The following is a 27577-nucleotide window of genomic DNA, read 5'->3' on the forward strand; positions in this document are numbered from 1 at the left end:
TATTATATGAAAGGCTTAGAAAGTCATAAAACATGTAAACTATGTCCTACAAACAACGTTGTTTGTAAGACATAGTTAACACGTTTTTACTGAAACTTTGCTAAAATAGCCATTAATTATTTATCGTTATTGAGATCTTTGTCCCAACTTGCTATATGTCTCTGACGACGTAATAAGTTATGCGTGATAAAGTAGTCTTTGTGAATACTAAACCACACAAAACTTTGTTTGTAGGACATAGTATATATAGTGCTAACAATGAGGAGGGCCACATAAGTGAGAGCAGTGTGTTGTGATTTACAGATGCTCTCGGTACAAGTGCCGGGGTGCGCGGGCATGGAGCGGTTGGGCGCGCCGGGGGGACCGCGCCTACGGCACGACCACAGACACCACCATTCCACATTGTGAGTACTCTCTCATCTAACACTAGCTGTGACCCTAGTATAAGTTTAGAGTTACCCATAGTGACAACGGCGGGACGTTAATCTGGCAAAGTAGAAATGTCAAATGCCTGATGAAGATGCGCGCCCCGAAATAATAATCTAATTACCTCGTCTTGTCTCACATAGTAGCCTCAGTACAAGATTTGTTCGCTCGCAATTGAGGAGTCTTTTTCAAGTGTGGAAATACTTGAACATCTGAGTAAAATGGATCTCATTTGCATTTACCTCGGGCTTTTGACAGAACGTTTATAAAAAAAAAAGTGCTGAATTTGCGAGTCTAAAACTAGTGATACTAGGTCCAATTTGCTTTGACGATATAGAGTTTTGTATGCGTAAACGACAACTCAATTACGAGCGGGAAAGTCTTCTGCTAACGCTACAGTACTATAGCATGGTGAACGCAGATAAGAATAGCTACAGTTTTCACCAACTCCTGCCCTTCCCTCTAATAAGATGATATGACGGAGAACGGGCCTCTGTGCTACTACTACCATCTACTGCGATCACCAACCCGTCTGCCCAGCCTCGTGATTATGGGCGAACCCATCCGTTGAGAGAGGCCTTTAGTTCAGCAGTGGACTGTTGTAGGCTATTGTTGAACTCACTAAAATAAAACGAGAAACTGATAGCCATAATTATTTCACCACACTCATGGCTTTAATGCTACAAAGTTATAGATTCAAGTTATGCTATGCATGCTATTATAAAATTTTAAAGATTACACTCTGTCTGATACCAATAACTTTAACATATATTTCATAGTGTATTTATATAAATTATAATAATTAAACATTACGATACGACAGCCTACTATCATATCATATACGTAATCACTAAACAAAACCTTAAATATAAACCAGTTATGTTTAAGGCTGTCCGATTTCTTGAGGGATGTCCGATTTTGTTTTAATTCAAAGATTTTGATAACGATTTACACTTTTCATTTAAGTTTTACTTTCAAACACTTACCACCAATTAAATAAATAAGTTTCAATTAAACATTGAACGCGAACACTTTAGCGGTTTTATTTAAGTCTTCTTGATTTTTAACCTATGATCCAGTAGTTCAAGATAAACGCTTTGTTTTGTATTATGTACATACGTTCACAATTGTCTGCAGTGTTAAAAATATGTAGGTAGGTAGGTACATGTTAGGCAATAATAAATACTTACTTAGTATTATAATTTACAATCCTTATCTGATTCACTGTTATCACTTTGAGAATGACTGATTCGCCAGCTCAATTACGAACTTGAAGATAAATTTAAATAAATTTTTAGTGTTTACAATAAATAATTATTGTATTCAAATTTAATTCTCTGAGTCGCCTATTAAAATTACTGTTGTGCTTGTACAGTAAAGGTACCTACCGTCAACCGATTATAAAGCAAACTCGACGTGAAAAGTCAACGTTAACTTCCTTTTTTTAACTTACATCTGAGACGTCAGAGCCTTTTGATTTTTCGTCGAATGTAAATAAGGAATAATTATCTTGAGGGTTTTACGTATGTCCTTCGATTCCTTATATCCTTATTCGAGCACAAGAATTTCTAAATTTGTCTGCATTCAGTAGTGTTCGTAACAAATGTTCAGCAGCGATGTCGAATGGTTTTAAGAAACGCATGTGGAGGTCGTCAACCTAATGCAAATTTACCTTGTAAATTACGTATTTTTCGCACTTCGGCGCGAGGTTGTATAAAGATGGCGTTTTTGTGTCGAAATATATTTTTATAATAATAATTATATTATGGTAATTTTAAAACTTCTATGAAATTAAACACATTTTAATTTGTAGAATTATTTGGACAAAATAAATATAAGCTATGATTTGGTGATAAAACTACAATCCAGTTAAGCCTATGTCACATTGCTATCAATTAATGCAAAGGGCAGTAATTTCCAGAAAATTGTATGTCTTCATAAGCAGCTAATTCCACCCGTTACAGCATGGATTTAAAGGCAGCGTTAGTAGACCCCCGACGAAGTGGACGAATGATATCAAACGTGTCGCAGGGAGCCGCTAGACCCAAGCGGCACTAGACCGTAGTATTTTTACCCCCTACAAAAGACCTATGTCCAGCAGCAGACGTCAATCTGTGTATATGATGATGATGATGATGATGACGTGTATTGGTTTCAGGGAATGGGAAAAACAGCAGAGGTTGCAGGCGATGGTGGGTCGCCTGCAGGAGATGGTGGAACAGGAGACGCGCGCAAGGTCTGCCGCCGCGGCAGAACGCCTCGGCCTGCCACCCAGCATACAGCTCCCAGACGGCGAGTACGGACAGGATGCCCACCTACAGATACGAGTCCCTTATCAGGTCCGTAAGTATTTTCATTTTACTGTCTTAAAGCTCTGGGACCATTTATGAAACCAAATTTTAGATAATAATTCAATCACATTCATCATACCAGCCCATTACAGGCCCACTACAGGGCATGGGTCTCCTCCCACAATGAGAAGGGTTAAGCCATAGGCCGCCACGCTCGCCCAGTTCGTATTGGTGGACTCCACGGTTCTACGCGCCTTAGAGGACATTGAGGAGAAGTATCAGACATGTAGGTTTCCTCACGATGTTTTCACTTTTCCTTCACCATTTATAAAGTGATATTTTAGTGCAAAAACGCACATTACTTAGAAAATTAGAGCTGCGTGCCCCGAAAGTGGAGCCGATGTCCTCACCACTGGGCCCTCAACGGACTCACTATATCTATACAAATAATAATAATAATTTTATTTACTCACAAGAATGTAGGTACATACAGTTTTTAAAATGTAAAGTAATTATTATAATATTTATACAAACAAATGCGTGCCTCACAAATTATATTGGTGTGTATGTAATAAATGTATGTAATGGTGCCATTTAAAATCTACTGTCCCTGATTTAGGTAAAAACCTGTATTACAGGCGACAGTGCTCTCCTTAAATTGTTGTTTCGATGATTGAGTATATGATTGTGCGTGTGTGAGTTTGCGTCGCGTAGGTAATTGTGCTCGCGTAAATAACATCTTTTTAATCCATATTTTGGGTTAAAATGTGGCATACGAGTGAAACTAATATAGTAATTCAAAATTCAGTTCCTTAGACGCTGTTATTACAGCTAAACCACGTACAGCGCCAAAATGTCGCAAATCAATTGGAGACAAAACAAAAGAGACACATGTTTGTCCAATGGAAAAATAGAGTTCGGTGATTCGAATGAATTTTTCCCACTTATGCATTTATTTTATTTTTAACCGACGTAACTACATAGGTGCATACTTGAGTTTTAAAATGATATAGATTTAAATGTTTACAGATCGAAAGAAATACAGTTTATATAAAACGTAAGCTTACAGAAAAATCCTATTAAGTATAATGTCAAGGATTACTTAAACGATAAAAGAGTTCTTAAACTTCACAGCTTAATTTTAATTTACAGTAAGATGGTGATAACAAAAAAAATTACCCGGCTAAATTAGTTGTGGGCGCACTTAGACCAGGGCGCGTTTGGAACCCTCGTTTAGGTTTAAGTTGGCGAATTAAGTAAACATATATGTATGAACGCTTCATGAGTGCCTGTGATAGGCCTACATGAATATAGAATTTTTCGATCAATCGAAGAGTCTTTTTCGATTACTAAACTGTGTATCTTCAAAGTAAAATAGACCTAATTTCAATCCGTTTAGAGTTGCAAATAAGTTGACGTTCAAGTATTTCCATACAAAAAAAAGACTACGATTTCGAGCGATTGAATCTTGTACTACGTTTCTTTAGGGGCAATAAAGTAGCGTAGTACCGGTTGAATTAAGGCTACTCTTCAAGCGCCATCACGTAAATAAATTTGTATTGTTTTGCAGCAAGCCGAGCTGACGAGAAGCAGCTTTCAGCCGCCACCGAACAAGTGCGTGAGCGACGTGCCCGAGTGGGCGGGCGCGGCGGACGCGCGGCGCAGCCAGGGCGGCGCGGGCGGCGGCAAGAAAGACGGTCTACTGCAGAAGGCCACGCGCTGGTGGGTGCGCATGGGCGCGCGGCCGCCGCCCGCCTTCCTACCGGCCGCGCCGCCGCCCTGCGTGATGGTACCGCGCCGCGCCGCGCCCTCGCCGCCGCCCGACGCGTGACGTCGCCGCTCCTCCGCACCTCTCTATCATATCACGCTTACATTCCATTATCGGGACGATCAGACTCGCCGGAGTGCACGCGCGTCCCGGAGTATTATAGACTTGGTAATTTATTTATTTGGGACTCGCGGGCGAACGCGGACGCGCGCGCGTGCTTTGTGATATGTGCGACAGGGTCGTGTTGTGACAGTGTGGATCGTGCGGACCGTGTGGAGTGAGTCGCCTCACTCGCGAGCGTTGCTAGTCTTATACTTTAATCGGTTTAGACGTAGAGGTAATTGTTTCTATTGAAATTTTATGAAACGAGACGAGGTTTAACTGCCCGCTATTTGTGTTATAGGTGTGTATGGCGTTGCGTAGAGTGTACGTCCGTGTTCCTCGCACTGTCTTTGAGTTTTCGAAAACTAAGACTGAAATAAATAAAAAAAGATAACACTATAAAGTTTACATTGTGTATGTTGTCTTAGGTAAAATTAATTCAAATAGAAACAATTAAAATATATAATATTTAAAGAATCTTTCGATTGTAACCTTCGATGATATTGTATATTATGAAAAGGCTCAGTCAATAGTATGCTATTAATGTCTTGCGATGTACAGTTCATGTTTAAGTAACCTATTTTAAAGTTTAATTTCTATCCAGCAGCTAAATCTGTGTTTAAACAACTTTTATATTTATTTAAATATAATAATGTATAAAATAATGCATATCAGTACAGTAATCGCGAGGAATATTAATTTACAAAGCATAGTTACTATTTTATTGTAAATATTGTCTCTTATTTAATATTAGACTATTTGATGACCAAAAGCCAAAATACGATGGTCATTTGATTGAGTGTTTGCTACATTCCATATTTATGTTGAAATATTTTCAATACTTTACTGTACTCGCTTTCATTTATCTGCTGACAACCCAAGCAACTCACACATTTTACTATCTCGCTCTTTGCTTTTAGTTAAACAACAGTAATTATGTCATGCTGACAATAATTAAATAGTGAGTAATGTTATCAATGCAGATAAATCTCATTAGAGAATAGTGATTGATTATAAAATTGGTTGAAGTAGTTATAAATTAAGTATGTATTTATTACTTATCACATAAGGTTGGGTATTGATGGCCTGCTCCTTGCAGGTATAATATATTTTGAGATAACATATAGTTGTATTCCTAACGGAAATTGTTCCAACTTTCCACTGTAGTCATTAAAAAGTGATATAGCTGAAATTAGTTAATTTGCTGCAATAGGCATAATGTTTTCCAGAAATCGTAAAGGTTTATAAGCATTACTAGATAATAGAAATTTGGTGCTTAATCCAATTTAAACTTAAATAATTGTTATTAAGTATATATATATATATATGCTTTTTTTGTGAGAAAGCACATATTATTGTTTTATCTAATATTATTGACTACAGTATTTTTGAAGTATCTATATGTTATAATGCCTCATCTACATTAGTCGAAACATATTTATCACAGCTTAATGATAACATACGAATGGCTGCAAATATTATGTGTGTTGATATTACTGGCCTAAAATGTAGAGCTTATAACATTTAAACACACTTTTTCAAATTCTTTCTACGTATAAATATGTAATTACTCCGGTTTAACCCATATCAATACAAAGACTATGCACAGCAATACGTTCAGGTTAAAGCTACATTAAGCGGCGCACGAAACACTAGTAATAACCCATAATAAAGATTACTATAGTTTATGGCTACATTATGCACCATAAACAAATTCAATATCCAGCGAGATGAGACGAGACGCGAGAAATTAGGGTATTTTACAATAATGCATAAACGCTTTATAGTGTAGCCACATTTCGGTTTTTTTGCTGTTCTGTTTTTTAAATCAAGGCATAATGTAGCCTCGACCGATAAGGTGTTGTGAGCATTCAATAATTGATAATTGATCAGTACTTCAGTCCTTCAATACGCCTCGCATACAGGCAATATTGTTGAAAATGCTTGCTTTTGTGCGCTGTTCCTATTGATCAAGTACAATCATGACAAAGGGTTATCAAGATAGAATACACGACCAAATTATAATTTAAAATATGTATACAAAAATGTCGTAGTTTGTAAAACTCATAATCCTTTTAACATTACTTTACAAAAAAAAGAAGTGATAAGTATTTCTATTAACTGTAATTTGTGTCAAAAAAACATTCGGTTAAAATCAAACCAAGATTTATATTTCACAAACTTAGACATTTTTATATAAATTTCCTGCAACTATCTTGTTAAATATAATTTAGAACTCGATTCGGGGTACCACCTGATTCACAGTTCATATTGTTCAAATACAAATTGGCTAATGTAATCTATCACAGATTAGAGTACGTCTATATGTATATGTTAAAATTCAAAACCGAAGCCCCGCAGCTACTAGTTTTATCAATTCAATACTCAGATCTGGCAAGTGGCGTTTTAGATTCCGAACCATAATTCACTAGTAAACCTAGTAGAGTCGGAGCTTCGAGCATTGAATATAACTTGTTATATGCAAATGCTAAGAGTAGTAAGTGTCTATATTGACTGAATTTTATTTAATCCTGAGTAGAACGACTGTATTATTTAAACAATTACAAAACAGGTACCTAGAGCATTTTGAACAATAACATTGGTTCATATTATGTGACTTTAATGGCACATTCAGAGAAATCTTAGTAAGACACTAGAAATATTGTGTCGCGTCAACGTGTCGCCACGAACGAGACTAAACGCACTCGTTTTTAGCAAAAGATTTGTAACAGAAAGCGACTTTATTGTAATTTTTAAACTACATTGCCTCTTATGCTCTATGGCAACTAAAGTACGCCGTTGTGACAAACAGAAATATATTATGACTCCCAGCGCGTGCGGGTGCACATTGTAGTACGGCCGCTGGGAGTCGTCGTTCGGCGACAATTATTTTCTGTACTTCAAGTGCTAAAGGTCAAATTTTCTAGTGTCTTGTTATTAAGATTTCTATGAGCAGAAAAGATGATGATTGAATACACTATTTAAGTATCGATTTGGTAAAAGTCAATATGGTTCATGAGAAGATGACTAAACGTAGAGAAGGATATTGGAAATAACTGAATGCAGAGTGCTGCAAGTAGAAAACAAGATGGTTGGTTTACTGGTGCTGTCACAGTTAAGTACATACATGCTAGTTTACACTAGTGATGCCCTAATTATGGACCTTGGAATATTTTTTGAAATAAATACTAGTGACATAACTGTAGCTTTATAAATTAATTGGTTGAAATAATAATTATTACGTAGATAAGCAATTTAAATTATATTTACTTAAATGTCAATTTTGTTGGTGTATTTATATAAAAAAGCATAATTTTCATTCAAAATTGTTAAAGAACATAAAATTGTTAAAGGAGTTAAGTGTAAGAATTTGATTTTACAAAACATTTTTTTGCAACTGTAATGAAAACCTTTGATATAAGGTTTTGAATAGTTTAAATATTTCGATCGATCTCCTAGGCACAATGGTGAGCGCTGTTGTCTTAAAAGTTGGAGGTTAAGGCTTCGATGACCGGCAAGTGCAATTTGGGATTTATAATTAATGTCTGAATTTTCTCTGGTCTGGTCTCCCAGGCTTCGGACGTGGCTAGTTAGCCACACTGCCGAAAAAGACGGGGCACCAATCGTTAAACCGTTTCGAGGTATGGGTTTAATGTCACCATACCCCAACAGGTTAGCCCGCTACGATATTAAACAGAAGTCTAAGATGAATGCTGGTGATAGGTCATTACAGCTAAGGCCTAACTTGTAGTAGAATTACCATCCATCAGCTAATGACCTATGTAATGTCATGGGAGTGCGTGCTCTTGATTGGTGTTAGATTAGTTGAGCTTAGCTCCACCAATTAACACAGCACCTGTGTTAAAATTAACAATACCTTTCAGCTAATTATAAATGATCGATTGCAACGTAAAATGTAGTTGTAAAATCAAGTTCCTATATTTTAATGGATTTATATCTACCCTTAATGTGTAAAACTTCGTGTTTTTTCGCGAAGTTGATAATGATTCTAAAGGTGTGTCTCCAATTTATAAGTACCTTACTATTGTAATAGATTTAAATTTTTAAGAGGTAGTAAAGCTGTCCTTGTACAAAATGCTGATAAAAATATAAAAGTTGTTTAAAATAGTTTCACAGAATAGATATTTAATCTAGATATCAAACAATATTCCATTTGTCATATTAATAAGTAAAAGCAGAAGCAAATTTTTAATAATAAAAAAAATACATTAAATTATGACCTACCAATAATGAACATGTGATTTTGATTTTTATTAACAACCCTTACCCAGTTATTTAGCAGAAAATCGAGAAATCAAACCACTATACTAAAGAGGCGTTCCAGTTTTTAAATATGGTGCCTGGCTTACCTACTGTCCACAGATACATGTCAATCAATAGCTAAAATTAAATATTAATATGTATTATATAAGGCCAGTGTCAGTTTTCTTAGATATAAACTATGAGGGAATCAAACTCTTCAGATTTTTTTCTAGTATATATATATTATAATTGGTTTGATTCCCAAGTCAGGTCAAAAATCTAAGAATTTTTTGCCCTAACGGAATTAAACAGCAGATTGGTGCAGTAGGCACCCTGATTTCTGAGTCGAAGGCTGTGGGTTCGATTCCCACAACTGGAAAATCTGTGTGTGATCAACATTAATGGTTTTCAGTGTATGGATGCTTATCTGTATTTCATAAGAATTTATTTATATTAATCATAAATAGTTGTCATAAGTATTCATCAGTTATAAGTAACCATAAAAAAAGTTATGTTTACTTTAGGGCTATTTGTGTGTATTGCTATAGTATAAATAGATTTATTTATTATTAGGAAATTAGTGGTATCCACCTTGTGATTTGGAGAGCATGTTAAGCTCTGCTCTTGGTTAGTATCACTAACATTTATTATTTATCTTGAATGCCACAAAACCCACATAAGAGCTGTATTATGGGATGTTAACAGGCTGTGTCTGCTGACTTCAGCTCAAATTATCATACAGACCTGTTTAGTTGACCTGTGAGTCTGGTCTACCAATTACCCTTCCAAACAACTTAGTAGAATGAATCAGAATGTGTTTTTTTATGACATGGAGTATTCAATAGCTATGGTACGAAGCTATCTTTGATGAAATACTGATTTGAGGGTTATTTGCTGTTTTTAAATGTATAGGCATCTGATTATACATCCACTGAAACTTAAATACATTGCAATAAAGTAAGGATAATAGTGGGATAACCTACCATCAAACAACAGTTTTTTTTTTGTAGACTAGCGCTTAACTGCAATTACACCTGATGCAGCCTATTCACTCTTGATTTGAAAGTACCCAGTCTATCAGGAAAGATAGAAGGGTTTGTGTCATATTGGGGGTTATTCATTTAGTCTTCAAATAATGGACCAGGTTTTTTTTAATTTGTCACAATCTGGGGTAGAAACATACACCTTTATCATAATTAATCTGTTAAGTAAAATAATTAATCACATGATTTGGTCATAAAGACTTTATAAGGGTTTGCAGGCCATAAATAGTTCTAGCTCCCCACCTTGGTAGCAATCAATCTACTAAATACCTACTATCCAAACCCGCTTTGTGATTGGTCGTAAATTTGCATGCCATTGTGGACTTAGCAGAGTTAAGACCAATCACCAAGATGGGTCAACGCACAGAAGACGACTGGATTGGTAGCAATTAACACGCAAATTTGCACTCTACCGCGGACGCAGTACTGACACCTAGTTTGGCCCAAAAGAGATAAAATAAGTAAGGTTTCGGTTCGGCTGTCGGTATCGCTTTAGCACTAGTTACCTATCTAGTGCTATCTAGTTACCTACCATTAATTTAACTATTCTGTTACCAACACCTGTTTTTTTGTAGGTTAAACCGTTGTGTAATTTTATCTGTGCTGTCACTTGTTTGTCGTCAACTCTTGTCTATCAGTTAATCGTCACTTATTTTTTTAGATCAAAGCTCCAAAAACTGAAATTTCAACTTAATGTATACTTACGATTGAGTTGGATCTGGAACACTGATAACATGCAAATCTACGTTGATTGGTAAGTTTGATTAAAAATTACCTCCATTAAAGTGAATTAATTGAAAGAAATCATTCAAACAAACAAGTCAAAACCTTTTTTTGTTTCTCTGTTGTTGCCACTTTAAGTTCAATCTATGTTTTTTTTTAATTAACGAATTTTCTAATCATAGTTACAAAAAAATCAAAGAGTATACCAACCAAGTAACATATTTCACTGACTTCTTTTATTAAAAAAAACAACTAGTCGATAAGGCTTCGGTATTCCTTTTGTGGAGACCGAGTTCGATCCCCGGCACGCACCACTGACTTGTCGGAGTTATATGCGTTTTTAATTTAAGCAACGAAAATATCACTTGCATTAACGGTGAAGGAAAAACATCACGAGGAAACCTGCATGCCTGAGAGTTCTCCATAATGTTCTCAACGGTGTATGAAGTCGAACAATCCGCACGTGGCCAGCATGGTAGACTACTTCTCATTCTAATAGGAAACCCGTGCCTTATAGGGCCGGTAATAAGTTGATGAACTTATTAATCGAAGTCTGGTTGCTTTGATAGAGCAACCAATCTTATTGAGGAAGGGCAAACTAACACACTATAACATCTCTCTACAATTCCCTTAAAAACACTATAAATCCTTTGTGAACCATTTATTCATTATAAAGTAGCTTTATTGGTAAGCAAAGCATAGACAATTAAAATAGTCTACTTTATTTTTTACGACTCTGAATTCCTTGGAATACCCGTTCAGTCCTTTGTGTTCATTGTTCATGCCAAATGTCAATGTCAGTGGCATATCAGAGGAAAAGAGGAAATTGTAGGAAAGTGTACGATACCGTCGTGGGTTTGTGATAAAAACATTTTTGTTTTTATTTGAATAAATAATGAATTGTGATTTTTATATTGGAACCATAATAAATTACGATTGATGGTTCAATTGTATGGTTTTGCTCATACCGGCAAGTATCACAGAATAAAATATCCCAGAATTATTGAGTCAAAGTAAGTGTCTATTAATATTTTAATAATAATGTAATATTTTCTCACTTTTAATTAAAAATATTATATTTGTTATAGTAAATGCCTGTCTTTAGATGTTTATGAAGTAAATTTATCTTTCAGACGTCAGGTATTTAGTTCATAGCGAGATAACGACATGGGTCCACCTAAAAAATTTAGAAAATATGATTCAAAAGCTGGAGGCGACAGGTCGGGTGAGTATTTAAAACTATGCAGTTTTAGTTCTCTTTATAGGCTTCACTCTACATTATACCTATTTAAGTTTAGCATATTATTTCATATAAATAATATTGGGCACAGTGTTGCTGCAGGGCAGTTTTATCCGTCACAGTTTAACCTTTAATGTTAATGTTGCTATAAAGATATTACACTGTTATGGTTAAGACCTAATATTCCATTTTTTTCATCAATCCGTTTTTTGTTAAGAGTTAAAATTCTTTTAAGTTACTACAGGCATGAGCCTGGCAGTAGACAACTAATATAGTATATATTGGTAGTAAATAACATTATAAAAGGGTTAAACAAGCAATTTAGTTATTTCCTTTTATATATTATAGAGCATTATCATAAATAATCAACATTTTGATTAGCTCTTGTCAAACTCAGACAAGTTGCAAGGACACAGGCACTACTTGACGATTTGGAAATCTCTATAATAATAATCTGTTAATGGGTTGAAATATACTATGTAAACACAAATTAGATTTTCTTTGTGCCTTTAAGTTATGCAATATTAAAAAAATATTACATTTATAGGGAAGAAAAAAAAAGTAGACGAAGATGTTACAATAGATCTGGTAGAAGATGATAATGGTGAGAATACTGGTGTACCAGGTGCAGCTATGCAAGATGCAGAAAAGAATGACCAGGTCCCAGAAGATGAGTTTGGTGCTAAAGATTACAGGTAATATTAGGTTACATCTTACTTTACTATATTATAGCTAATGCTAAGGTTTCCTATAAATTTTCCTTCCTCATTTATACTACATAGAACTGGCTGAAAGAAATAAAAATAACAAAATTTACAATAACAATTGCTGTTCAGATATTTCTATGCTTAAGTGTATTTCTATTTCAGTTTTTAATAGTGAAGCTACCAAATTGGTGTAGTGGTTAAGCAGAACTTAGGTAACATACAAACAATACTATACAAACTTTATCATATTAGTAATGATTATTATTAAAACACATTCTAAGAATATTCTGTATGTGAATTAGCTAAGTGACACTTAAAGAAAAACTCATTGGCGGGTCTACACACCCACTTGCCATAAGAACTTTTACCTTCCCACTATTATACAAAATTTGTAATTTAGTACATTTTAGAGAATAGGATGCACAAACTCATTTACTTTTAGAACACAAGGAACCAATGTGTATACAACGTGTAACATAATTACGAAATAATATTGAAGGATGCATAAGTACATTTCATAAGGAATCAACCTGTAAAATATTAAATCAAAAGAAGCATCTTTATTTTTCCAAACAAACAAATTCAAAACATTTTGTTTGCTTATCACAACCCGATTGTAGATAAAAGACCGACACATGCAAAAATCTTCAATTCAAATGTAGTGAAAAGAATAACTCTTGTTTATTACCTATTGGTTTTGTAACTACCAAATTAGCAAGTGGAAATGATTAAAGGGATTAGAAACCTATACCATTAAACCTAATAATACTATCATTAATGTATTTTTCACAGATCCCAAATGGAACTAAAACAAGATAGTTCTAGTCGTCCTCTCTGGGTTGCACCAAATGGGCATATATTCCTTGAGGCATTTTCGCCAGTTTACAAACATGCCCATGACTTCCTAATTGCTATTGCTGAACCTGTTTCTAGGTATAGTATTACGTTACATTACAGTAGTTTATTTATGTTCTCAAGTATCCTTTAGAATGAATGACTTTATTATTACCAGAGGTCATTGTCCAATAAACTATAATTTTAATTACTAATATAACTGTAATATTAGGTCCCGAGACAATTGTATGTGACATATGGCGCAAATCGGAACAAATTTTAAGCTGACATTTGTATAGAGACTAAATATAAATTAAAAGTAAAGTTGGCATAGTCATCATCATGCAAGTTGTGGTCTTTGGTACATCTCTAGTAAAACCTAAAGGATGCTGAAATGAGCAACCTTCTTGGCGGAGTGAAAGATACAAAAGATTGGAAAAAAAGTTAATGAAATAGAAATAATTGTTAAGTGAATAAAATACTATCATCATCATCAATTTAACCAATTGACGTCCAGCTGTTACATAATCCACGGTACTGGGCTGGTTGCCTCCAGCAACTCGCCTGATGTTTTATGTCCACCTCTTTGGGAGTCGACCTACACTGCGTTTAGCGGTGCGGGTCACCAGTCCGACACCTTAAGACCGCAATATCCATTGGTTCTCTGAGGAAAAAATATATCATTTTTCAATATTTTTGAATGTGATCAGTTTTAAGATATCAAGATATCAAGGGATACAAGTGTAGAAAATAAGTTAAAATGATAAATTTGTTTTTTAGGCCTCAACACATACATGAGTATAAACTTACAGCATACAGTTTATATGCAGCGGTATCTGTTGGTTTGCAGACAAATGATATTGTGGAATACCTACAAAGGCTTAGCAAATGTGCTGTGCCTGCTGGCATTATTGAGTTTATCCAGCTCTGCACATTGTCTTATGGGAAAGTGAAGCTTGTTCTTAAACATAACAGGTAAGGGATTTTTGCTGTCTATACTAGTAATAAAGCTTTTCATATAAGTTCTAAAGATTTTTTGAGACAGCATCTTCTACAGCAAAGACAATTTTTAATACCAATTAAAGTTATTGTAGTTAAATAGATGTAGGACAATTTGAAATTGATACGAAGTTCGACACTAGGTAACTCAGTTACTTACATAAGTATTGGATTATCCATTGTATGCCGGCCGACTGGCGCAGTGGGCAGTGACAGTCATCTCAGTACCCATAACACAAGCTATGCTTAATTTGGGGCTAGATGGCGATCTGTGTATTGTCGTAGTATATTTATTTATTTACGCAAAGAATAGTGTCACAGTGTCTATATAGTACATAGCTGAAACTCTTATTTATAGTGGACATCCAATAATTAAAGGAGCAAGCTAACGGCCCACCACATCGTAGGTTGGAAACCATCACCTATATACACAGCAACATTATGCAGGGCATGCAAGGAACACATCCTACGAACTGCAGCCCTTTGTCAATCTGCCTGAGACAGAGGTGTTAAGGCTCATCAGTGGCGTGCACTTCATAAATGCACAAAAGCACAGCATACCCTAAAATTTTCATAAAACTGGCAACGGAGGAGGATTTTGCCATTTTACTTCTTTAAGCTTACCCTGGTCCAAATTCCTATGCACGCCACTGAGCCTCATGAGCCTGTAATCACACCTACAACTACACTCTTAAGAACAAAGCACAACACTCATACACAAACTCGGACGAGCTCTGTCACAAAAAGCCTACTAAGAACTGGTTGTGTTATTGGATTGAAGCAGGTGATATGTTGCAGTAGTCACAGTATGAAGATGAACGCAAATTATATAGGAAATAACAGAATAGAAAGATGACATAAATGACTGACACCTAATTTAAATTAGCTTTTTTTTTATTGCTTTGTATTTGGTGTACTACACTACAATCGATTAATCTTTTCAAAAATTCAAAAAATTCAAAATTCAAAATTTGATCGACTAGATTGTACAGTATATGAGCTTAATGATTTTTAAACAGGTACTTGGTTGAGAGCAAACACGTGGAAGTGCTACAGAAGCTTTTAAAGGATCCGGTGATCCAACAGTGTCGATTGCGACGCGATGGGGACGATGAGTTACTTTCGTCTGCACTGCCTAACAAACCTGCTTCTGCTACAGCGATTGCCGCTAGACCTGGTAAACTTGTGTCTTCTTATTAGACTGGGTTGCATATACCATTCGTGTTTCATTTTTTTTTAATTCGCTACAAGTTAGTTTAAAGATAGTAACGGGCTGTTAGCTTCCTAATGGGTTTGCCTGTTATTGTTCTTATATAAAATACGCGGTCTAAATCGCTTAGCGACACGTCTTTTTATGTTGGCACTACCAAAATCTCCCACCAGAGAAAATTATGAAATTATGAATTTAAAAATTCCCCCTGCCGTTGGTCGCAACCTTGATCTCCCAAATAAAACCGATGGTCGCCAGAATTCGAAGGGTTTAAGACTACCACGTCCACGTCACTAGACAAGGGCGGATTGAAAGAGTTCACTCGCCTTTGAGAACATTATTAAATTTTCTTTGCCTTTGAGAATATTTGTTAAAGCAAGCTATACCAAAAAATTAGAAGTGCGTGTCGGGTTCGAACGCGGTCCCCCCAAATGAAGGCAGAAGCTCTAACCTAGTAGACTATATATCAATAACATTTGCTGTACTGTATCCCGAATTCCCGAGCTAGTTTGCTTGAATGCAATTTCAGGAGATACAGCAGGCAGTTTACTCGTCGTGACGGATATGTGTGTGTAGAATTGAATAGCGGATAACAAAGTCTTCATCATGAGTCCACTGCTGGACTACGGCCTCTTCATTCGCGCGCCATCTTGCTCTATTGAACTGCATCCATTGCTGTCGCCTTGACGATATCCCGCCATCGAGCTGGTGGTCGGCAGATGCTTCTGTTTCCAGTGCGCAGTTGCCAATTAGAATCGCTCCACTCCACCGCCCAAATTCCCCTCCCCCCCAACCACATAATGATGGGTATGGCCACATTAATGGGTAAAAAAAACTTTAAACCCCTTTAATACTTAATAGAAATTTTACACAGATAAAGACAGAAATCGACTAAATTTATTATTATTAAATTTAGAATAAATAATAAATGCTTATATTGAGAAAGTGGTCTCCTAGTTGTGATAGCGCAAAAGTGGGGTTTGCTGGCTAAGCACCGAGCTGATAACTTTAGCTTTAACCATTCTTCCGTGCTTTGAGAGCAAGTTAAGCCCAGTCAATATTTGTGAACTTCTTAGGAACCATCAGCCCGTATATTGTCATATTACGCCGTCATATTAGCCAGAATAAATTGCAAATTAAGGCAAAACAGTTTAATATACTTATTTTTGCTGTGCAATATATAGAATGGGCCCAAGAGAATTATTAAAGGATAAATTTAAAGAGGTTAAAATAATGACGGTTCATACGGTCAGTACATATTTTAAAATTAAATTTTGTGTTCGAAAATATAACAAAACTCAAAAAGAAAATGGACTGTAACAATAGAATGTTTGAAGAAAAATTAAACTTGTTGTGCAGTTTAATAGGCTATATACAATTGCTTAATCATTCAAGGGCAATTGTATGGTATTTTAAATAAATTACAGAATGAAATCTTTGAGATGTCTCTCAATAAGTTAAAAGTTTATATAAAACGTAAGCTTACAGAAATATCCTATTATAATGTTAAAGATTACCTGAACGATAAAAAAGGGTGTGAATTGCTCTAACTTCATAGCTTAATATTAATTTACTGTTAGATGGTGATATCAAAAAATATACCCGGCTAAGTTTGTAGTGGGCTTTTCTTAGACCAGGGTGCGTTTGGAACCCCTTACAATTATGTAAACATATATGTATGAACGCTTCATAAGTGCCTGTGATAGGCCTACATGAATAAAGAATTTTTCGAATTTGAATTTGAATTTATAATCCGCAGGCGAAGACAAACAACCTGCGAACGGGGCGGTCCCCGAGGACATAAGTCAGTTTTATCAGCAACTGGACAAAGATGATGAGGAAGACGAAAACACTGACATTACAGCTAAAAACTCTGCTGTTGCCTTCGAAGTAGATCCTGATAAAATTGAGGTATTTACCTAACTTATCCTAAACTTCGTATTCAACACTTGCGAGTTTGCGACTATTACAAATTAAGTTTCACTATTTCCTGATGAACGGCAACACTTTAAAAAAAAAAATTATTTTAAAAAATGTTTTATTAATTTTTATAAATTTAAAATGAATATGTAACTTTTTGGAACCGACAGGATTTGAACCTGCGGCTCTCTGGCATTCGCGGCCTGACCGCTTTAAGCAATTAAGCTACGGCTCTCCAATCGCCGGTGCCGTAATCAGTATATGCCTTTTTATATGAGGCTATGAAGCGTCTGTACATAGTGTACATGTCACAGGTCTACATGAATAAAACATTTTTGAATTTGTATTAAAGTGGTAAATATATGAAGCGTTAATACGTATTATATGTTTTCACTATTGCGAGGTGAAGGTAGAATTCGTTAACTTACAACTAAAGCTAGGAGGGTTCCCAACGCGCCCAGGTATGAGAAGAGCCCACAACAAACTTAGCCGTGTTTTGTTCTGTTATCACCATCTGAAAGTCTATTTAAAATTAAGCTGTGAAGTTAGAGAAATTCATACTCCTATAGCATAATCTTAATATATATAAATCTCTTGTCACGATGTTTGTCCGCGATGGACTCCTAAACTACTTAACCGATTTTAAATTATAATGGCACACCGTGAGCAGTCTGTTCCAACTTAAGAGATAGGATAGTTTAGATTTTTAATTATAGTCGCAATTTTATTTTATTGCAAATTATTTTTCTATAATTAATTGACAGTCACATGTTATATATATATAATACTACTATACTAATTTAAGGCTTAGCGATACTGAATGCTTTAAAAACAAAATCAAACGCAGACGAAGTCGCGGGCAACAGCTAGTATTATAATAGGATTTTTCTACAAAGGTTATACAAAAACGGTGCATTGAATTGGAATATCCGTTGCTGGCGGAGTACGATTTCCGCAACGATACCATTAATCCAGATATAAACATCGACTTAAAACCTACAGCGGTGTTGCGTCCCTATCAAGAAAAGAGTTTACGCAAAATGTTCGGAAATGGACGAGCGAGGTTAGTTACATGCATGTTTTAAACGTTTTTGTTGCACCTAAATTCAAACATTAATAGGTATTTGCGTCCTTTAATGTTTATAAACCGTTTTATTTCATTATCGTTACACCTTAGCCCGTTTTCACTAAACCTAGGAATCGCCTTAATCGGATAACCAGTTATTTAGGTGATTCCTAGAGAAAAATAAGGTTTCAACTCTCTAACAACGTTAGGCGCCGTCTAAAGTTACGACACCGATTCGGCAATTCGTAATGTTTAGGACACACATGAAGAAATATAAATTCGACTTTTAAAAAAAACTTAAAATCCATACCAAAAATTAAAAATATGATAATACAAACACAAAATACCACACCTTGTGGCAAGAACCATAGAAAAGTTAAGTTATAGGTCACTTAGTAAAGTTAGAGGTACGTGCTGGGATACGAACTCGATCCCCAGAAAGTGAAGTCGAGCTCCTACCAAATGCGCTATCACGGCTTCTGTAGGCATATAGTACACATTGTTATGAATTATAAATTTTACTGTACAGATTTGCCTACTTGTTGCATTGTTATAGTGTAATTTAAGCATTGCACCTACTCGTATATCATGAACTTCACCAAAGCTTTTATAGACTATCAGAAATAATGTCGCAAGATACTAGGTAACGTCGGTTTTTCAAATATCGAACATTTACATGTTCAAATGAACAATGTCAGTGATTCGAATTACATAACCGTCAAATAATGCAGCTTCCGCTTTCATTGGTACAGAGATCTGTGTGTGATTACCCATCTGTGACTCAAAATTCGAAATTCACTTATTTGAAGTAGGCCTAATTTAAGCACTTTTGAAACGTCAAGTCTGTCTGTGTGTAGTGGCTCTACCACCGGTTCGAAAGCCAGAGTCTACCGAGAAGAAGCCGGCGTGAAACTCGGCAGTTGCTCTTTTCCAATATCAACAATTAACATTTTACATTTTAAAATAAATTTTTCTATCTTGTGAGAGTTGAAAGCGGAGCTGGAATCTTCCAAGCAACCTTGTCATTACTCTGTGTGTGTACCCTCAGGTCGGGGGTAATCGTGTTGCCTTGTGGCGCGGGCAAGTCGCTTGTGGGGGTGACAGCGGTGTGCACTGTTCGCAAGCGCGCCCTCGTGCTATGCAACTCGGGCGTGTCTGTAGAGCAGTGGAAGCAGCAGTTCAAGTGCTGGTCTACCGCTGACGATAGCATGATATGCCGGTAAGCTTGTTAAACCTTAAGACAGCGGCTATGCAGAGCTCGATGTACCACGTACCCAATACAACGTTGACCGTTGCTAGATTTATATGTGATCATTACAACCGCAGCCTGTTAACATCCCACTGCTGGCCACAGGCCTCGTTTTAACAGGAGAGATAGTTTTAGAGCATAGATCCACCACGCTGCTCCAACGCGGGTTGGTGGACTTGTCACAATCTATACGTTTTTTTTTATTGTTACACTACAAGTTAGACCTTGACAGCAATCTCGCCTGGTGTTACGAGTACGTGTCAATGGTACCAGCCGAACCTGTTAGGGTTATGGAAGTTTTATGCACTTTTTAAGCTATAAATGTTGTATAGGTGGTACATAAGTTAAACAAGTTCTTCACTTAAACAATTGACACAGTTCATGACAATGGTACTACAAAGTTTAAACTCACAACTTGCTATGTTTTCGCTAATATTTTTATCAGTCACGCATTTGTTACGTCACGAGTTAGTCTTAAACTCTAGGAGTCGATAAACAATGGAGCAAATTCTTTCACCACTAATCTCTAAACTAAAGTAAAGTTTAGAAGAATTGCATATTTGGGCTTTTTCTTCTTACTACTGTATAGTCCTTTTTTGTCGTAATAATTGACGAAACGAGCAGAAGGTCGAACGGAACATGCAAGGAACACGTCCTAGAACGTGCCGCCCTGTGGGCGTTGGTGTTAAGTCTCATGTGCCGGTAATTACACCGGCATCCACACAACATACGAGTACATCGACGGCCGATTGGCGCAGTGGGCAGAGACCATGGTTTCTGAGTCCTATCTACAAAGGTTACCTGTAAGAGATTGCTTGCAGCAATAAGGCCGCCTTTGCATGTCTACATTGTGTACTGTATACTCCTTACTGTTTCTTTTCCTGTATGTTATACGTGCAATAAAGTGTTTCTTCTTCTTCTTCTTCTTCTTCTTTCTGAGTCCAAGGCCGTGGGTTCGATTCCCACAACTGGACAATATTAGTGTGATGAACACGAATGTTCTTCAGTGTCTGGGTGTTTATCTATATATTATGAGTATTTATGTATATTATTCATAAAAAAATATTCATCAGTTATCTTAGTACCCATAACACCAGCTACGCTTACTTTGGGGCTAGATGGCGATGTGTGTATTGTCGTAGTATATTTATTTAATTATTATACATTGCTGCTTAGCGGCAGAAACAAGCGTGGCGGTATAACTAACTTGGTCACGAAATGCTCTACTACTTACTGCCTTTGGACTTAGTTTAATTTTGAGATTGGTGTGTAACAGAATTATAGGCACTATTTAGACATTTTTTAGCAGAATGCTGAGCTAGAACTTTCTTCTAGGTTGTCCCACACATAACATGGTTCTTTCTTTCTTCTTTAGGTTAGGTTTAAAGACTTTATCCTTCAAAGAAAATGCTGTTCACTTACTAGAGAACTTAACACTAATTCTTTTAAGTTTTTGATTATAATAATTTGTGAAAAGAACCTAAAGACCAATATAATTCATTATTCTTTCTTTTTTCTTTCTTTCTTTCTTTTGGCTGAGCGGTAAGTGCCGTAGAAGTAACTAATGTGTGTGACGAAATTTTTATACAATTCAGATTTACATCGGAAGCGAAAGACAAACCGATGGGCGCGGGTATCCTTATCACTACGTACTCTATGATCACACACGGTCAACGCCGCTCGTGGGAGGCTGAGCAAACTATGAAGTGGCTCCAAGCCCAAGAGTGGGGCGTCGTGGTACTCGACGAAGTGCACACCATCCCCGCCAAGATGTTCCGACGCGTGCTTACTATTGTGCACTCACACGCAAAACTAGGTACGACATTTTAATATTTTTTTTTGTTCCACTCATGTTATTTCATCACTGCAATGTCTAATAAAAAAAAATTAAAAATGCTTTATTCAACATAAAAGAAAAACTAGAAAGAGTAAAAAAACAGTCAAAATCAATCGGATCAATTATGATAATTCTTCTACTTCCGCCCTACCTATAACCAATGCTGCCCTGCTTAAACATAACATATAAATTTCACCAAATTTGATTATATTTTTGCGCAGATACAAAGTGCATCTGTTTTCCGAATTACATATTTGGAACTGTGACTCAGAAAACTACTCGCTGACTATTAAACTATGTAGTTTAATAGTAAAGTTGATTCACCACGAAAAATCTTTAATTTAATAATCAAATTAAGTACTTGTAATTGTGGTTGTTTTTTGCGTAAATATGTTTATGTGTGTGTGTGTGTGTGTGTGTGTGTGTGTGTGTGTGTGTGTGTGTGTGTGTGTATGGCGTACGTGTAGTTCAGATAAATTAGTAAACAGGTTTTTCAAGTATAATGATTGTGTGATTTTTTAATCTAAGATGGTAGCGAGCTGACGTATTAGGGGTATGGCATTTATGAATACTAATCGTAAACCTAATCGGTTTCCACGCGGCAACGTGACGTAACGCTAAATTTCTTATTGACAAGTTTTCGTTCGTTTAGCGTCTGATAAAATTAAACATAATCTTCTCAACATAATCTTCTCCCAAATAAAAAGGAAGCTAAATTTATGGGATTTCAAGTAGAAGACTGTAAACAAAACAGGATATTTAAGTAATTCCAACAGGATATAAATGATTATATGTTATGTAATCTACTTAACAAAATGTGACCAAATTTAGTTATTTAATTAGACAAACGTTTTTATTTATTTTATTTTACGACGAAACGTTTAAATTATAAATATTAGTTCCATTTTTGGTTTGGTTTCATGCCCAAAGGTTAAAACGGGACCCTATTACTAAGACTTGGCTGTCCGTCCGTCTGTCCATCTGTCCGTATCCCATGAACTATGACAGTTAGACAGTTAATTTTTTTCACAAACGATGTATTTCAGTTGTCGCTATAACAACAAATACTAAAAAAACAGAATAAATTAAATATTTAAGGGATCTCCCATACAACAGACATAAGTTTATGCCTTTTTTATAGATATAGGTACGGAATCCTTCGTGCTTGAGTCCGACTCGCACTTGGCCGGTATTTTTCTTGTTAACAATTCAATGTCATTTGTAGGTCTAACCGCAACTCTGCTACGTGAAGACGATAAGATAGCAGATCTAAACTTTTTAATCGGACCTAAACTTTACGAGGCGAACTGGCTGGAGCTACAAGCGAACGGATATATCGCGAGGGTACAGTGCGCTGAGGTTTGGTGTCCCATGATGCCGGAGTTCTACCGCGAGTACCTTGTACAAAAGTAAGTATCCATAGTGTTTTTTAACATTACTTTATACCGGAGAAACAGGGAAACAGGAATTAGGCGCGTATGAAGTCGCGGATAGAGTTGCTAGTCCTAAAACTTGGAATGTTCTTAGTAGCTTTTTACAGCAACTCAATTGATTTAATTACTCTGCCAACAAATCTTTATAGACACACAATATTTTTACTATGGGCTTATCTAAAACTTGATGGAACATCAAGTCTCCAGGATTACCTTTGGTAATGATCGAAATTTGGGTCTTACTTCAATGCGCGTGAAGTCCGTTACTTATTCAAAATTCAAAATTGTTTTATTCATGTCGACCTTATCACTGGCACTTTGCCTGTCTAATGTTAGGTTCTGGTGATTACTATATTAGTTAACTTAAAACTAAAGCTAGGAGGTCTCCAAACGCGCCCTGGTCTAAGAATAGCCCACGACCAACTTAGCCAGGTTATAATTTTTGTTCCGCAGAATAAATAAGAAAATGTTGCTATACGTAATGAACCCATCGAAATTTCGTGCGTGCCAGTTTCTGGTGCGTTACCACGAGCGACGCGGCGACAAAACTATCGTTTTCTCCGACAACGTTTTCGCATTGCGTCATTACGCCGTCAAGATGAACAAGCCATACATCTACGGCCCCACGTCACAGAACGAGAGGATACAAATTTTGCAGAACTTCAAGTTCAATCCGAAGGTGAACACGATATTCGTGAGCAAGGTCGCCGATACCAGCTTCGATTTGCCCGAGGCTAATGTGCTGATTCAGATCTCATCGCATGGTGGTTCGAGGAGACAAGAAGCGCAGCGGTTAGGTAAGTTAGCCTGCCATCAAGACAATCTTCAACTCATGTATTCTTTCATAGTCTTGCAGAATATGGTATTCGCGAAAATAGATATGAAATTAAATTAATTAATGAATAACAAAATACGTAACGAGCTGTCTAAAACTATGAAAGGCTTTAAAGGAAACTCTTCGTCTCTTTCCAACTAGACTTTGTATGGATAATGTGCTATAATAGTACTCAATAATCTATCTATATATATAGAAGAGAAAGTGTGTGGGTATGTTCTGTATAGGCTCCAAAACGGCTGGACCGATTTCAATGAAACTTTCAGGGAATCTCCGGATTGACCTGGCGAGTAATCCTGTAAAGTTTGGTGACGATCGGAGCACTCCCATTTTTGAACTGTCAAACTGTAAAATACAGCTTTTATTTACTATGACAATAGAATATAATATTCTATTGTTGGGTGTACATGGATGGGTGTAGATATTGATCTTCACCCGCTCGAGAAGAGAATAGAAGAGAATGAATACGGAGAGAAATAAATGATTTAATAATATATTATGAGACTTAAAGTAAAAATTTTATGATGGAAGTTTATTGTTTAAATAAAATAAAGCAAAATCTAGCGAAGCGGGCTGGGTACACTAGTTCAAAATATATTTATTCCAAGTAGGTCTTCTACAACGTGTAACGGAATAACGAAATACTGTAGAAGGGTGCATATGTAAGTTTCACAAGGAATAACCCTGTAAAAATATTAAAACAAGGAGCATATTTTTTTTTCCATCCAAGTGTTTACTTATGACAACCCTATTGAAGATAAATGACCGACACGTGCATAGTACGTGCATAGTTCTACGCGACGCGTACCTATTAAAGTAACAGAAGTTGCTTGATTTCACTTTTTGCTTTTGTGATGCCTTATCTGATTTCATTTAGTTAAAACTATGGCAATGGTTTACTAAAAAACTATTAGCTATTCGGATTGACCGATAAGTCTCTGAAGTATTCTTTCGGTTTTTACGCGTTGTATAAACACTTTCGAAACGACAAGTATGTCTGTATATAGTGGCTGTACCACCGTTTCAGTCATTTCAGCTTCAAGAGGTACATCAAAATAGTTTTCCTTTAACTTTATAAACCAATTAATTTCAGGTCGAATTTTGAGAGCCAAGAAAGGTGCACTAGCAGAGGAATACAATGCCTTCTTCTACACTCTCGTATCTCAGGACACATTAGAAATGGCGTACAGTCGCAAAAGGCAGCGGTTTCTTGTTAACCAAGGTTATAGCTACAAGGTTAATATTTATTAAGATTAATTGTCTGCAACTTGAAAAATCTATTCTTTAGTTATATAATCTTTGTACTTGTGTATTTATAGGTGATCACTGAATTGAAGGGAATGGATCAAGAGCCAGACATGTTTTATGGCACCAGAGAGGAGCAAGGAATGTTATTGCAACAGGTAAGTTTTGCTTAAGTCTAGTTTTTTCTTTTCCAAACATTTGCCATATTTTTAAAGTGTCTGAACTTTAAATAAGCTTGTCAGCATTTTTTAATTATTGTTAAAAAATAGACTAACGGAGCAGAGCCCACCACTCACTCCGCGTTAAAGCGGCATGGTGGGACTATGCTCTAAAAACGTCTCTCATATGAGGAAGGTGGCCTATGCCCAGCTGTGGGACGTTAATAGGCCGAGATTTTGATGAGATTTTTTTTCCTGCTATCATGCTCACAGTCAGGGTTAAAATAATTATTCTTTATAGATAGTTGGTTTATGATATGTAATCACATACCAAATAAAGCTAGGAGGTGCTGAGTGTTGCTTAATGAGGTTGAAAGAAATTAATTGAACTTTTGATAATGTATTTAGTTCATCACAGCGGAAAAAAAAATGTTTGTCTTGACCATATATATATAATTAAATAGCTGGCCGCTATACACAATTCAGTGACCTTTTCTCGAATTTACTCGATTGAATTAATGTCCAAGTTACCTTTAACGAGAATTTGAAAAAGTTTTACTTAATTGTTCATTAAAATTATTATGGCTGCTGATAGCAGATGTTAGTAACACAGAGACGCTGCTTGCCCGGTCTCCGTAAAATTCCATTATTAGACTCGGACGACTCGGAGGAGAAGGGCTGGCTGGGTTCGAATCCCAGCACGCACCTTTAACTTTAAGTTTTGTGCGTTCAAGTAATAAAAATATCACTTCATTCAACGCCGAAGGAAAACATCGTGAAAAAACCTGCATGTCTGAGAGTTCTGCATAACGGCGAATTCACAAAAACGTGTGCAGTCGACCAGTCCGCACTGGAACAGCGTGGTGAACTGCGGCCTAAACCCTTCTCAATGTGGGAGGGAGGGAATTGAGAGAACGATGATGGAAGAGTAATGTACAAGTGTCTGTATGTATCAGGTGCTAGCGGCGTCAGAGACAGACTGCGAGGAGGAACGCGAGGGTGCCGTGGGAGGGCCGGGAGGCACGGCGCGGCGAGCGGGTGGTAGCCTCGCCTCCCTCGCCGGCGCCGACGATGCGCTCTACCTTGAGCACCGTCGCTCGTACAACAAACACCCGCTCTTCAAGAAGTTCCGATATTGAACTCGCACGGTGAGACGCGTAGCTTCTATACCCACCATTTCTTATTATAAATCTGCCTTCCGAACTGGTGGTTAGACCGTTAGAGTAACTCAAAATAGACTGACTTCTTGACGTTTCAAAATTGCTTATAAACTAGGCCTTGAATAAATGTTTTTATATAATTTACAAATACCGATCAATTGTTCACGTTTTTATTGTTGTTGTCAGAACGTAACAGATCTGAGGTATTCCTAGGCTAATCGATATCTAGGATCGTGAGATAGTTTACAGAACAGTGTGCGGTCAAAATGTAATAGAAAAATAAGTAGAATAATGTTAATGCAAGTATATAGGTACGTGTTTAAGGCTACTTACGCCAGTCTTCATGTACCATTTAAAAGCATTACAACTCGAAATCTGAGATCACACACCGCGCAGGTTATCTGTATGGCATTAGCCACTCAAACCCCGAGCTCTTTGAAGAAATACGTCAGTTTAAAACCCAACATTATATCCTAATTTTCAAAGTTTCAAGTAGTATGTATATAAGAATGAATTATTTTATTTGCACCGTAAAATATCATTTATTTGTTTTTATTTTTCAGGAAGAAGTTAATAGATGCTGCCAAACCACGAAAAATAATACCACCATTCTTTTTACCAAAATCTATTATTTTTGTTTTATTTAACTCCCCTGAAATCCCCAATCCGATATAAACTTTATTGTTTACAAAAATCCTCGTTGATTCCAGCAAAACGGAAACGGAGGCAGGAGTTCCAGAATGGGCAATCATTGAGCTCCAAGGTCTTATACAAATGAAAAAGGAAAACCAAAATGAGGCCACTTTGGTCGGAGACCTGCATTACTTTAATAGGAACCGTCACCCGGTGCTAATTCTGGGCCACCACGTGCTCAATGGCAAAGAGGTCAAACTGGAACAGCCGATGGCTGTCATAGAAAAAACCAATGACGGCGACAAAAACTCCTACAAATTGAAGGCTATCGTTAAAAAGAAACTTTTGTTCAAATCAAGACCTAAACCTATTATCTCTAATATCAGTGAAAAAGTTTAAATGTTAATAAATTGTCTTTTCTAACTTGTAATGATT

At 36.4% G+C, this 27577-nt stretch overlaps 3 protein-coding genes across 8 annotated transcripts in view; all 3 read left to right on the plus strand.

Moving 5' to 3' along the window:
• The window catches only part of LOC120630277, a 41467-nt gene extending 33652 nt beyond the window's left edge, over window positions 1-7815 (plus strand). The window contains exons 3-5 of one of the 5 annotated variants that reach the window (XM_039899452.1): window positions 304-404; window positions 2585-2765; window positions 4288-4634. In XM_039899452.1, coding sequence (XP_039755386.1) covers window positions 304-404; window positions 2585-2765; window positions 4288-4548 — 543 coding nt within the window. In that variant the 3' untranslated portion in view covers window positions 4549-4634. Of the gene's footprint in view, window positions 1-286; window positions 405-2584; window positions 2770-4287 lie in introns of all 5 variants that reach the window. The other 4 variants (XM_039899448.1, XM_039899449.1, XM_039899450.1 and 1 more) reach the window with 4 other exon arrangements.
• Window positions 7816-10560: 2745 nt separating this feature from the next.
• Window positions 10561-27572, plus strand: LOC120630733 (chromosome transmission fidelity protein 8 homolog). Its single transcript, XM_039900025.1, has 2 exons — window positions 10561-10647; window positions 27220-27572. Exons 1-2 carry the CDS (start codon window positions 10628-10630, stop codon window positions 27539-27541), a joined length of 342 nt encoding a protein of 113 aa, XP_039755959.1. The 5' UTR covers window positions 10561-10627; the 3' UTR covers window positions 27542-27572.
• Window positions 11414-27357, plus strand: LOC120630731 (general transcription and DNA repair factor IIH helicase subunit XPB). 2 transcript variants are annotated; one of them, XM_039900022.1, is made up of 16 exons: window positions 11414-11629; window positions 11750-11841; window positions 12404-12551; window positions 13356-13496; window positions 14178-14372; window positions 15416-15573; window positions 17366-17517; window positions 18423-18589; window positions 19641-19811; window positions 21437-21657; window positions 22904-23087; window positions 23565-23908; window positions 25040-25182; window positions 25266-25349; window positions 26306-26497; window positions 27220-27357. In XM_039900022.1, the coding sequence occupies exons 2-15, from the start codon at window positions 11784-11786 to the stop codon at window positions 26486-26488; spliced, it is 2349 nt and encodes a 782-aa protein (XP_039755956.1). In that variant the 5' UTR covers window positions 11414-11629; window positions 11750-11783; the 3' UTR covers window positions 26489-26497; window positions 27220-27357. The 2 variants fall into 2 exon arrangements, with proteins under 2 accessions (XP_039755956.1, XP_039755957.1); XM_039900023.1 differs by lacking the exon at window positions 27220-27357 and adding an exon at window positions 27073-27213.
• Window positions 27573-27577: the final 5 nt, after the last annotated feature.

This window comes from Pararge aegeria, chromosome 16 (assembly GCF_905163445.1).
Source record: "Pararge aegeria chromosome 16, ilParAegt1.1, whole genome shotgun sequence".
NCBI classification, from domain to species: domain Eukaryota; kingdom Metazoa; phylum Arthropoda; class Insecta; order Lepidoptera; family Nymphalidae; genus Pararge; species Pararge aegeria.

Excerpts from the sequence above, each read along its gene's own strand:
- LOC120630733 (XM_039900025.1), top strand. The coding sequence starts at position 10,628 with ATGCAAATCTACGTTGATTG. Across the intron at positions 10,648-27,219 it reads ATGCAAATCTACGTTGATTG|CAAAACGGAAACGGAGGCAG; the intron begins GTAAGTTTGATT and ends CGTTGATTCCAG.
- LOC120630731 (XM_039900022.1), top strand. The coding sequence starts at position 11,784 with ATGGGTCCACCTAAAAAATTTAGAAAATATGATTCAAAAGCTGGAGGC. Across the intron at positions 13,497-14,177 it reads ATTGCTGAACCTGTTTCTAG|GCCTCAACACATACATGAGT; the intron begins GTATAGTATTAC and ends TTTGTTTTTTAG. Across the intron at positions 23,088-23,564 it reads CGCGAGTACCTTGTACAAAA|AATAAATAAGAAAATGTTGC; the intron begins GTAAGTATCCAT and ends TTTGTTCCGCAG.